Raw genomic sequence first — 13,480 nt, 5'->3', positions numbered from 1 at the left:
AGTGGGAAGACGTATAATGTGTGGGCAAAAGGGTGGTTTTGTGTATGTTCTGTACATCAGATATCGTACTAGACATGGCAACTGGAAGTAAACTCACCATGGGAACCATAGCAACCCCAACTTCAGGATATATGGAAAAAAGCTTCCACATCAACAATACCAACATCAATTGCCAACTGTTAGAGGACAGGAAGTGACCTATATGGTAGATTTACCCAAATATGGCCAATGAGTGATAAAATGTAAGTACACCTAATAAAACGGCGACTCTGTGTATAAAAAAAAACCCCTGGTAGAATAATAAATATAGTAAGTACATAAAAAGGTGCTCCATATAGCAATGAGTTGAACAGAAATGTTCTGGTGTCTGTTATCGAAACCTACGTACATGTAGAACTGTATAAACACTACAATTGGAAATGGATGTAACATCCACAAGCAGTTTTTGTGTTCAGAAAAACGTATTACTTCTCCTAAGATTACCTTTGCATTATCAGTGGAACAGTCGTTTACTACTTCCACGGAAAGAAACCTAAATCTATTACTATTATAGGTGTGTCAATTTTTTTAAGCTGTGTTACAATGGAGTCAACCCATTCAAATCTCAGCTTATTTATTCTAAATTATTTAGCAAGTACATTAAAACTAATAGCAAAACTCTGCAGTTACATGAGAGCGTAACTGCACATTCATGTTCGTCACACACACTTACAGTGCACTGATCCACTTCGCCCTCGCGGGAGGTGAAGTCTAGGTGCCGTCTGGCTGCGTTACCATTCACCCTTCTCAATGATGCATGCTGGGAAAAGGGGCACGGGCCACGTGGTGACATCACAGGCATACAGGTAAAGAGAGACATGTCAATCATGCAGGCAGGCAAGGAGAGGTTGGGAACAGGGAAGCAAAGGTCAAAGGTTAAAGTAAATCAGGTGTTTGCATTTAGCACCTGTGAGCTTACTTTTGCTCCCGGATGTCATATTGACTTCTTTTTCTCTCTAATCTCTAACCTTTCAATCCTATTTATCACTCTGTGTTACTTTAAATACACCTTATCTTAATGTGTAGATGTTTTAAGTCTACAGTGTAAATGATTTGGTGTTTCTGAAATAAGTAAGTAATAAAAAACTTGAGGATGTGCCATCAACGGTTATCACCCTGAAGCACATCCTCAAGTGTTTTACTCCTTAACGCCACAGCAATCTGCCAAAGCTTACAGGTTTGTAATTTATTAATGAACGGCACACGCGTTTTAACTGTTTATAGTCCGGTTTAACGTTGTGGAATATCCGTGAAAAAAGTCGATTCCTGTTATCACTTATCCTATAGCAGCTATAAACACTTGCTTCCTCCCCCCATCTTTCTTTATGTTAATAAGACATGTCATGTCCCCGAGAACTGACAAAGTCCTCTGTTCTGTGACTTTCTCATGGCGGAAAGCTTACTATTAAAAATTCTGACACGTTCATGAATGTTAAATAAGCATCTCATTGCAGACAATTTCACCTAATCAATGATTAGATGTTTTTCCTTGTTAAAAAAATCTGTTTATTATTGGCCTTCGATTACATGGCACAACGGCCATAAGTCCCTGTGAGAGTTGTTTCTATAGAAACAGTGTATGAGAATGAGTGCACTGATATATAACCGTGATTTGACTTGCAGACAGAACTACTGTTTATTTCAGAAAATGAATCAAAACCTTTAAATCATTCAGATTTGAGAATTCAACAGCACTGTGGTATAAATTTATATAATGAATCTGTGCAGTAATCATAATAAATGGGGGTTTTTTTTTAATGTGGAAAGGGTCCTTGGTTGCCTAAATTTCTGCTACAGACTAGCAAACTGTCCTCTGATTCCCCCCTTTCACATCCTTTGACCATTTTACTCTCACTATCCTGAAGACCCAGGCTGACAACTCTGAGCCGAAAAGAGTGTAAAGTAGATATTAAAGCTTGTCTGAAAAGCGGACGGTTTAGAAATTATCATAATAAAGCTCCTGTTTAATAAAAAAAAAGATTAATATAAGCAGCCTGGATCTAGGCGCTGTGACAGGTCAGTCATGCTCATCTTGCAAAATGACACACTGGACAAAAGGGCAGGCGAGGCGGCGCCACTCATGCTGTCAGCGTGGGGTTTACAACGCATGCATTCACATAAATAACTGGCATCACAATGCTAATTAATTAGCTGTAGCTGAAATGGTAATTGCAATTACACACAGTGGGCAAGTGGGTTAATTGAGGACAGACACACTCACTCATGCACACACACAGTCGCACACTGGGCCTTTTTCTAGTGCACACTAACAACACTGTAGCAAAGTCTTTGGTCATTGGTCAGTGGTTCGAGTTTAGATTTGAGAGACAGCGCTTGGGGAGGCGCTAGCAGTGTATTGTAACCAAACAAAAGAAAAATGCTTTCCTTTTTTTCTTTTATTTTTAACAGCCATTTTATTTCATTACTATCATCACCGATACCAACCCAGCTGTCTCTAGAGAATGAACAAGAACCCTAAAATCTGCTCGTTCCTGTTTGGATTTTGTTTTTCAATGTACAATACAAAAGAACCCACACACACACACACACGCACGCACACACACACACAATGACATCATGATACAAAGCTTGTTAAACCACATCTGGTTTCCGTTAAAACCAGCCAAATCTCAAAAAAGTAATTTGATTACACCATAGGAGAGTCATTGTGGCTCGCCTTTTAGAATTTATTTATTTTTTTTTTTGGTGTGTGTGTGTGTGTGTGTGTGTATTTCTACTTTTATTTCATTAATTCTCTCTGACAGATGTACTGATAAACTGTGAGAATCCTAAATCCACTAAAAAAGAAACATGAATATTTTAAGAATGAAGTAAGGAATAAAACATTATTATTATTTTCCTACAGAATGTTTTACTCTTCCTATACCACAGCAGTTTGACAATAATAACAATGTTTAATTAATTAAAGTAACACAATTTGTTTCTTTTTTTAAAAAAAGTTACACTGCTGTTGAAAATCCATGAAACAAGTTGGTTCTTGTTATCACTTATGTTCACCAGCTTGTTTTTATCCTCTAAGTTAATGACAAAAAAAATCAAAAAATAAAAATAAATAAATAAATAAAATAAAAAGGACAGTCCCCTCCGAAAGTATTAGAACGGCAAGGCCTAAGGCCATTTCCCCTCTTTTCACAGCTTCAAAATGGCTTGATTTTCTCCCATAGACAGCTCTCTGGTCTTGAAACTGGAGAAGTCATTATAAGTTGCGTTTTCAGTTAAATTTGGGGAAACCACTTGAAGCATTCGTTGTGTTGAACTATTTCAATTGCTTTTGTTTGATTTGTTCATTGCAAACAGCTGAAAGTCTGTACATTCTGGACAATAAACCTGATTTATTGAATAATTTTGACTGCAACTATAGATGTAAATATGAGGAAACGAAAGCTGAAATTCTGATCTATCGTCTCAGATTCATCTTATGAACTCAAACCCAAATGTCTTCAATGTATAGAGAAAACAAAAGAATTGACCTTGCCGTTCTAATACTTTCGGAGGGGACCGTAGCTTGTCATGTTCAGACAAACCGGGATGTGCAGCGTCCTCTCTCCTGAACACTTTCCTGTGTCGGAAAACTTACTGTTACAACTTTACCTTTGGTTTTGATAAAGCGCTCGCACTGGAGTCTCCTTCCGACATATTCAAACAAGTTGTTACTGCAGAAGCTCTAACATATTAGAAACCTTAATAATATAATATAAACCTCACAACTGGATCTACTGTCGTAGCTGCTGCAATCAGAATCGAGCGTTCGATAGCACTGTGGTATAAACCGTCAATAACTACTATTGCAAAAAAAAGACTCCAAGGCAGATTTTATCCCACGAAATCTCTCCCAAAAGCCTTCTTTAGTTTCTCTATTTGTACCACAGCGTGTAATAGCAGAATTCTCTCACATCTGTTTTGTTCTGTTTAGAAATCTAATTCAATTTTTGTTCACAGCCGAGCCAAAGCCTGGTGAAATGTGCCACTATTGTATTCTCACCCTGGAACTGGGAGCACTACTGTTCTCCATGACCTCAGAGTGCAAAGCACCCTGGGAAAGGAGTCACAGGCTTGCATCATTTACTTCTGATCTCTGCTTGTGGTTTTATTTTGTACATTCTCTAAACTCTTGTGTAAGTCCCTAAAAGATTTTGTTACTATTTGTAACAGAAGCAAAAAAAATAAATAAATAGAAAAGACAAGGGGAAATCAATACATGAAGAAATATTAGTTTAAATGGTGTGATGTGTTGCAACTGCATATGTGTGTACCTCTGTGCTGGTTTGGTTCTGCGCCTCCCCGTCCTGCCCCCTTGTGTCCAGTGAGTCCATGCTGGAGGCAGAGACGGAGTTGACGCTGGAGCGCGACGAGCGACTGACAGATCGTGCCTCCTGGTCGCTGGCCCCGCCCACTGAGCCTGCACGCCTGAGCTGAGAGTTGCTCACGGAAGACTCTGAAGTCTGACGGGCGGCTTCGTCCATGCTCCGTGAGGCCTGCTCGAGCTGGGCCGTGATGTCTTCCAGAGAGAAGTTAGACGCCATTGGTCGGCTCTGGCTGCCGCCCACTCGCACTGTACCTGCTGGAGAGGCGTGGCTGCTGCTGCACGCACTCCCCCCGCTGCTGCCTCCGGCATGGCGGGCGCTGGCCGAACGCCCCTGTGCAGCCCGCTGGCGAGACTTCGCGTCTGTGGGACGACCGGAGGAGGAAGATGAGGAAGAAAAGGAGGAAGAGGACGAGGAGGACGAGGAGGAAGGCTTGCCGATGGTGCTGAGCTCCTGCTCGATGGAGCACAGGTCGGCCATGAGAGCGTCCAGGTCCACCGGCTCACCCTGGTTTATGGCTTCTGTAGAGAAGAAAGAGGGAAAGGTGTTACACACACGCACACACACACACACACACACACACACACATACACACACTCCATTCACACAGTGATGTATGTACATAATTATCTGTGCCCTTTTAAAACTGAAAACACTAAATGATATATAAACCCAAACCCGCTCCATTTAACGCAATTGTTGATTAAAATAGAGTGAGGGAAATGTTGGCCAAAGCTGATGGTTAACTTGAAAAATTTTCCACTCCAGGCTCTTTACCTGCCCTCCTGTCACTGAAGTGATGTCATTGTATGAGTGATTGTCATCCCCTGCGGAAAAAAGCCCTTAATATGTCCAAAATCTATTTCCCCCCACTTAATTAGCTGATTAAAAAAAACTATCAAAGGGCGAGTAACTTACTCAACAGCTGGACCTAACACGCAGGCTGCGAACTGATGGCACAAATATTTTAAAATAGGAATAGTAACACAAGAGATATGATATCAAAAGTTCCGATATAAGATTTATTATTTTATTTGGTCCTTTTAAATCATTTCTTAGATTCAATAATTTGCCTCATGTTTTGGATTGTTGTCTTGAATGCACACACGTCTAGGATTGTTTTTGTTGTCATTTTAACATCACTAGCGGCCAGATCACTTCCCGACTTTAAGTTAGCATGTAGTCAGCAAGTTAATATGAGGCGACACTACCAGCTAGGTGTCATAGTGTGTGTGTGTGTGTGTGTGTGTATAAAAATCACATGATCACATTCTAGGCTCCGCTACCATTTTTATTGTGAGGGTGGGTGAAGGAAGAAGACTCTGTGTACTCCAGTGTTAAAGTCTGGTTAAAAGTTGGTTTGCAACTAAAAGCGTTATATAGTAAACATCACTATATTACTCTATATATTAATATAAAGTAATGTCACTTATGTCTGAGCATTGATGCTGTACATGGAGAATCGGTTGTGGATCTGTGTGTGTTTGTGTGTGCTGACCATTGATGTTGTACATGGAGAATCGGTAAGAGAAGTTGGCCAGGTTGGTCTCTTCTCTGAGAGGAGCTTTCTGAACTTTTCCTGGATGACGCCCATCATCCAAACTCTAGACAGAAGAGACAGATACGTATGAATATAAACACAAATCAACCACAACGTAAGGACCGTTCGACATATGGAAGGCGATGTGTTTGTGTGTAACCTGTGTGAGTTTGTCCAGCTCTCCTAACCAGGCTCCGAACATCTTGTCCAGGTCCTGATCCTCCTTATCGCTGTCTTCCTCAGCAGCATGGTCCAGCTCATCATCTGACACCTGCTCCATCTGCAACACACAAGCACAAACTCAGTGCTCTCGTTGTGCCATTTCAATTTCTCACACCTTCTTACGGAGTCTTATGTCCTGTCACTACGGCAACTCCAAGACCGCCCAGAGCATGTGACCCTTCAGCGCTCTATCTCGAATCCTGCATGCTAACAATCCGGTAACGTGGTCGTCATACCAACAGTGCCTATGGTGACTAAGCATCACACTTCTGCTGTGATATCTCAATATCTCTAAATTGAATTACCCCTAGGGGTGATCAGTAAAGGTACATCTTATCTTATCCTAAATATCTGATTTCATTTATTTGGCTAAGCATTTATTTGCTGCTCTTTGGGGCACAGCAGCTGCAGTCAACTGTGTATTTTTGCCATATAGCACACCTCTCCAGTTAGTACAAATGTTGACATGACGACTGCAATACAGTGACAGTGATGTGAAGATCTAGCTCGAAGCACTAACTACAGAATCCTGAATCTTGACGTGAAGATTTTACTCATCCATCACACACGCCAAATACACTCCATATGAGGGTTAAGGTTAGGCTAATACACACACACACACACACACACACACACACACACACATACACACACATACACACACATACACACACACACACACGGGCTCAGAGAGACAGAACCCCTCAAAGACTCTTGGCATAACGTCAGCCGCTAGACTGAAATTGCCAACTCCATGGGTGCAACCTGGTTGGCATGGCAACCCTCACCACGTCTCCCAAGACTGGTAGAGTTGCCATGGCAACAGCTATCGGCTCTTCCACACTTGCATTTATTTATTTATTTAGCTCTTAGTCCTCACTATGGCAACACCTCCTACCCCTGCATCACCCTCAGCATGGGGTTCAACTACAATCTGATGGCTTCATACAGTATTTCTCTGCAGTGATGGTGAAAACTACATGCAACAGGGAACAGCTGTCGCGAAAAAAAACCCCAAACATGTCAAACATAGTAGCAGTAAGATTTTTACTGCTTGTGGTCTGAACTGGGATGCCTTCATGGTTTAAGGTGATGACGCAGCGCCCTCTATTGTCCAACAAACAGAACTACTATTTAGATTGAAACATGCATCAAAGAGAGATGATCCAGCATGTCTGAGAGTGTGTGAGTGTGAGGCTACTATACTGCACAGGGTCTGAGGGTGACAGTGGCAGCAACAGCAAGAAATCCCACGAAAGCTCCTCGGCTACATGCACAGCACTTCTGCTCCAGTTGCTTTTCTAATTTTCTCATTTTAAATGTTGATAAAAACAGTATGTAAACCTGCCAATCAGTGTCTACCTCCCACTACTACTGTATGTGTTAGTTACAGTTACATTTATATAGCGCTTTTCTAGACACTCAAAGTGCTTTACATAGTTGGCAGGGGGATCTCCACAACCATCACTAGTGTGTAGCATCCACCTGGATGATGTGGCGGCAGCCATAGTGCACCAGAACCACACCACACACCAGCTATTAGTGGAGATGAGAGAGTGATGTAGCCCATTCAGAGATGGGGATTATTAGGGGGCCATGATAGAGCAGGACCAACGGGGGAATTTCACCAGGATACCAGGGTTATACCCCTACTCTTTTACGAGAAGTGTCCTGGGATTTTAATGACCGCAGAGAGTCAGGACCTCCGTTTAACGTCTCATCCAAAAGACGGTGCTGTTTGTGTGTTACTGCACCACTGACACTTCACTTTCTCTTTTACATAAGAGTACGCATACATTTGATACATTTCATACTTAGTTTATATTATACATTTGCTCAAGGGCCCAACAGTGGCAGCCTGGCAGTGCTGAGGCTTGAACCCCCGACCTTCCGATCAGTAACCCAGAGTCTTAACCGCCAAGCCACCACTGCCCACAACTGCCAAGCCACCACTGTATAATATAATACCATTATACACTACCACCCATCCATCCATCTTCAACCGCTTACTCCTTTTCAGGGTCGCGGGGGAACCTGGAGCCTATCCCAGGGAGCATCAGGCACAAGGCGGGGTCCATTATACGGTACTTCCTATGAAAATAAGGGTCGATTCTTTTCACTACTGTCTTCATTTAATTATTCCTAATTACGTTTTATGCTAAACCCTAAACACAAAGAAAAATAGATTCTAAGTAATATTAATATATTAATATTTAATTTGCCTGGAAACTAGATTAGATTTGTGTTATCCCATCTATTGTGTTCTCTCAACACACCTCCTCTTCTCAGTGGGCTGAAGTCAGCAGGAGACGCTAAACTCCAGTAGGTAAAAAATCAACACACCATGTGGTTAGACACAAGTACATGCAAATGTCTGGTGTTCGTTTCACAAGGGCAGCTGGGATCATCCATCTCTCGTTCAGAGGAACGGACACCAAGAGAAAGCCAGCGACAACTTAAAAAAAATTTCACAGTTTGAACGCTAATAGAATGATTTTTTTTGCTCCTTGTCAGTAAACCAACACTTTCTCTTGTTTAAGCTTTTAGTTGCCTAAAGAAGGTCTTTTAATACAAATAAACCCTCGACTTTTTACATACTTGGAAAAAAATGAAAAGGGATATGAACAAACGTGTTCATTTTATTCACTTATGAAAAAAAATAATATTTGGAATGAATCAAATCTTTATGATGTGATTAGAAAGCCAATGGCTCTTACTACACTCATTATAAAATTGTAGGTTAGAAGTGAACACAGACGTTCCTTTGACACACTCATAACAGCTGCAAGGTTTGTTTTCATCACCATTTTTTACGTGTGTGTGTGTGTGTGTGTGTGTGTGTGTGTATGCAGCTGTTTTAGAGAAAAAAAAAAACACCACCTGCGAGTGTGTGAAGGTCTGCCATTTATGACAACCGCACACAAAAACAAAACACTTCTGAGAAGTTGTTAAAATAAATGTTATATGGTGCAAAAGTAAAGGCACCCCAGTAGATTTCAGAGGATTGTAAATTTCTCAAAAGCCTGACTGGGTGTAAAAATTGGATGCCGATACCAGGGCAAGATGTGTGTGTGAGTGAGTGAGTGAGTGTGTGTGTGTGTGTGTGTGTGTGCATGTGTGGATAAGAAACAATGGGTCGAATACTTCATTTCTCTCCCATGAGTAGTTTGGTCATGGTTCTCCCACCCTCCAGCTGCTCCCTCTCTCTCCTTCACTATGTCCTTCTCTGTCTCTCTCGCTCACACACACACACAATCTGACATCAGGGTTGGCAAGAAAGGAGGAAAAGAAAACGAGGGGGATGATGACCTGACCCTTCTTTCCGTTTACAAACACACACACTCAGTGTGCGTTTAACTCTCTTACAAACCCTGAAGACAGACAGCTCCCTTTTCAAATCTAATCAAGCGCACTTCACCACCTGCTGCTTAAAACCTAACTGAATTATCAGAGGGAAAGTGTGTATGTGTGTGTGTGAGTGAGTTTGTGAACAATCCACCGGACTGGCATCATGCCTGATTGTCCTCTACTGGAAACCCTGTGATGCTCATTTACACTGATCTTAGATCAGCTCTTTTTGTAATGTAAGGCAATCACAGACATATTAATCTGATCTCAGGCGTTTTCAGACCTGCAGATCTGAGCTTTGTTCTGAAACGGGGACTTTAATTATTAATAATCAATTATTAAAATCGTTGTCAACGAATCTCATTATCGATTAGTTTGTCTGCGCGGAGCATGTTTACTCATTACGTTACTTCTGAGAGTAAATACTAAAGTTGTGTCCCAAATGACTTACTATACACTTACACTATGCACTACCATCTCATGCAGTGTTTCTCAACCGGAGGGCCGCGGACCCCTAGTGGTCAGTGGTGTAATTGCAGGGGGTCCGTAGGAAAGTTTACAGTTTTTAAAAAATAATGTTTTATATTTGTTAAATGTATCAAAACATATTCAAATGAGATGTTTTAAAATTAATCAATTTGGTTATTCGCAAATATCATGCTAGCTGAGCTGATGATCGTTCATTGATGGATTTATTTTTAATTTATCTACAAATGAGATGATAATTTGCGAAAATCTATGAGTTGTAGACAAGTTCAAGTGTCGCATTGATGGATAAAATAAACAAAGGATAATTCAGAGAGTCAAATTAAATGTTACACCAACAATAAAATGTAAAAAATTAAATCTTGAAATCTTTTGATTCAATTTTAATGTTAATATTATTAATGTTAAATATTAATAAAATAAAGCAACATATATAGAAATGACTGTTTAATATATAGCCTATAATTGTTGTGGAGTGAAGGGGTCCTTGTGGATTGTTTGAAATATTCTAGGGGTCAACAAAAGGTTGAGAACCACTGGTCTAGTGTATGAATTTTAGAAAGGTAATATTGTCTCAAATGGAACACATTAGTTTTTTACTAACCTGAAAGTTTGCCCCCATCCGATTAATCGATTAATGGAAAAAAATAATCGGCCAACTAGTCAAGTATGAAAATCGTTAGTTGCAGCCCTGCTTATTACAATGTTGTATTTTCTCCTCGGCTTGGTTCGCTTTCACGTGGCAACCTTTCAAAGCTTAGCAAAATGTGTTTATGCAAGTCACATGTGAGTAAACTGTCCTCTGATTGGTCAGTGTGCGCCTGTTTATGTTACAGGGTTCTGCTCATAGCGGTCTTCCATCAAGATAGATAGACAGCAGCTCCGTGAGCTTATTGTGGCTTTCTTTTTAGCTGTAGTTATAATAATTTATCCAATTTATATGTTCCATGGCGCGATTAAAGCCCAGCTTCTTGAGACGCTCGCTAAACATTTTGTAAATCTCTGCATTTTTATGCGTTTTTGAAAGTTGTTCAGAAATATGTTCGTCAGACCAAATGTCAATGAGTTTTACCTCGTCTTTGGTCCAAGTTAAACCGCGATTCATGTTGCCAGCCATCAGCAAAACAAACACGACTTTTATGTAATCAGTTCCCATCATGCATTGCTCTACATGTCGGTTCGTTGGTCCGTTGGGTCGGATTGAGTTCTCACCATGAGAGAACCGCCCCAGAGTTCATTTGCACTTGGGCTGAGACCACCTCGTTCAGGTGGTCTCGGATTGATTGCTTTGGTGCGGATCCGAGCGTGACTGCCGTGTTCAGATATGTGTAAACGAACCGAACCAAGGGAGAAAACACACCAGGTTCCAAAACAACCTCTCCAAACGAGCCAGCTGTGAAAACGCCTTTAGCCATAGTAGGTGAAATGGCCTACATAAGTGTCTGACTGCCTGCTCCTGGCTCCATGCGAGTAAAAAAGTTGTAGTCATACTCTCTGACCTCTGCTCAATGCCTCCACCATGACACCACCCTTTCTCCACCCTTGTTTTTTCAGTGTGAACATTATAACTGTTTACGATATCGTTTCGATTGTAGCTAACACATAGGAGCGGCTTACTGTATAATAGTTCTAAGTTGAAAAGGCTTTAACAGCCCATCTGAGTTGAAAAAGTTATCACAACATTGCTGGGTGACATTTGAATACGTCCCAGTAAATGGACTTGGAAATGGAAAGAATACAGAGTCATAGTGTGAAGTGACCTTTGGGAAATACGCTAATCTATGGCTCCACAAACAGCCGAATTGACCTTTTGAGATCTACAGTACAGCAGTGCTCTACAAATGGCCAATTGTGATGGCCAACTGTAAATAGACAATGTTGAATAGCTGTTTCGTCAGATGGGGATTAAACGTTTGGGCGTGGAGGAAGGGAGGGGTATTTTTAGTAATGTGCCACCACCCGCTCCTCTATCCCTGCAAGTTATATTTCTATGGCGTGAGCTTCCTGAAAGGGCTCCGCGCTGGTTCGGACAAACGAGGGGAAAACCAAATGGAGCTCCAACTGTTAAAGGAGGAAGGACTTTAGGATTTAAAAAAATGCAAATGAAAACTACTAGCGCTGATGTTAACTGGTGTCTATTAGTTGCGGTCAGAGGAAGTGGAGCTTCAAGTCTTCACTACACAAGAGCTACTGTTGCCTACAGGAAGAAGCTCTAGCGGGAATTCCCATTACAAAAAACAGGCACTTTTTAGAGTTGATCTTAGAACAGTTTTGCCCTCTAGCTCCTCATGGTTAGGAGAGAGGTACAGATAACTGATTCACACTAACAAGACAACCTCATTTCATGTGCAAGTATTCTTGTCGATATGATGTCACTGTGAGAGCTATGAGAGAATATGATGTTAGCTGGTATATGTAGTGTAGTGTGCAGGAGTCATGGGCATGTAAAACAATTCTAAACGCAAAGATGTTTTCAAAATAATGAAAAAATGTATCTCTGTATATATAATAATAATTATTTAAAAAAATATCTAAGTATAATAAATGACTATGAACTAAATCATATATCTATTTGATGTGAATTCTCTTAAATACATGCTGCAGTTTTATAAAGTATCTGAAGTCTTTTGCTTTGTTTCTGCACATCCCAGAACAACCTTAATTATTATTATTATTTAATCTAAAAAGTGGTTTGTCTTACTTATTATTAATATGTGACTATTAATGAAAACAAAATTATCACCAACATTTTTTTTTTTGGAAATGTAAAATTTGCTTTTGTCTACGGATACATTTCAGTTAAACGGACTCTCACATGAGTCTAAAACTACAGGGCACAGTAGATTATGAACTCAGACTGTGAAAAAGTCTACTAAATGATGTTTAGAAAACCAAAAAAAAAACCCCATCATATTTAAGACAAATATAATGAAAGAGATCTTTACATGCATTGGATATCAATGCAAGTCTATGGGGGTACTTACTTATGACAAATGTGCTACACCTGAGCTTCAGTAGTGCGTCCTCTACTGCTATCTTGATCTCCAATAAGTACTATATATCTGTGATTACCTGACATCATATTGCATTCGTGAAATTTGTTAGTTCCTCTTATCACTTACATTAATAGGAACAATAAACATTAGATCCCTTATCCACTTCCGTTTTTCTCTCTTGAAGTTATTAAAACCAAAAACACACACCTTGTCATGTTATTAAAAACAAACCAAAAAAAACAAGTCATGAAGACTTTCCTCTGGTGGAAAACTTCCTGACTGTTACAAAGCTCTGACACTAGAGACTCCTTCCATAAATGATGCTCAACAGTCACTTTAATAGGAACATAGGGATTTATAGGAATATTGTAGGAAACGTAAAAAAAAATTAATTAATTAAAATAGGAATTTATACTGTTATCTAAATCATGTGTCATCAGCATGATGCATAAAATCGTGCAGATACAGGTCAAGAGCTTCAGGTAATGTTCACATCAAACATCAGAATGAAGAAAAGATGTGAT

The 13,480-nt window shown here is 40.2% G+C and overlaps 1 protein-coding gene across 4 annotated transcripts in view; it reads right to left on the bottom strand.

Annotated features, from left to right (window-relative positions):
• The window catches only part of raph1b (Ras association (RalGDS/AF-6) and pleckstrin homology domains 1b), a 74,144-nt gene that overhangs the window by 25,695 nt on the left and 34,969 nt on the right, over positions 1 to 13,480 (bottom strand). For 2 of the 4 annotated variants that reach the window (XM_053615118.1, XM_053615119.1), the window contains 4 exons: positions 6,065 to 6,184; positions 5,863 to 5,968; positions 4,314 to 4,885; positions 713 to 799 (listed from right to left, as the gene is read on the bottom strand). In XM_053615118.1, the coding sequence (XP_053471093.1) occupies positions 713 to 799; positions 4,314 to 4,885; positions 5,863 to 5,968; positions 6,065 to 6,184 (885 nt within the window). The remainder of the gene's footprint in view (positions 1 to 712; positions 800 to 4,313; positions 4,886 to 5,862; positions 5,969 to 6,064; positions 6,185 to 13,480) is intronic. The other 2 variants (XM_053615120.1, XM_053615121.1) reach the window with 1 other exon arrangement.

The sequence above is a fragment of the Ictalurus furcatus genome, chromosome 26 (genome assembly GCF_023375685.1).
Source record: "Ictalurus furcatus strain D&B chromosome 26, Billie_1.0, whole genome shotgun sequence".
Taxonomy (NCBI): domain Eukaryota; kingdom Metazoa; phylum Chordata; class Actinopteri; order Siluriformes; family Ictaluridae; genus Ictalurus; species Ictalurus furcatus.
The sequence above is the reverse complement of the archived record's forward strand: the minus strand, read 5'-3'. Positions and strand labels throughout refer to the sequence as shown.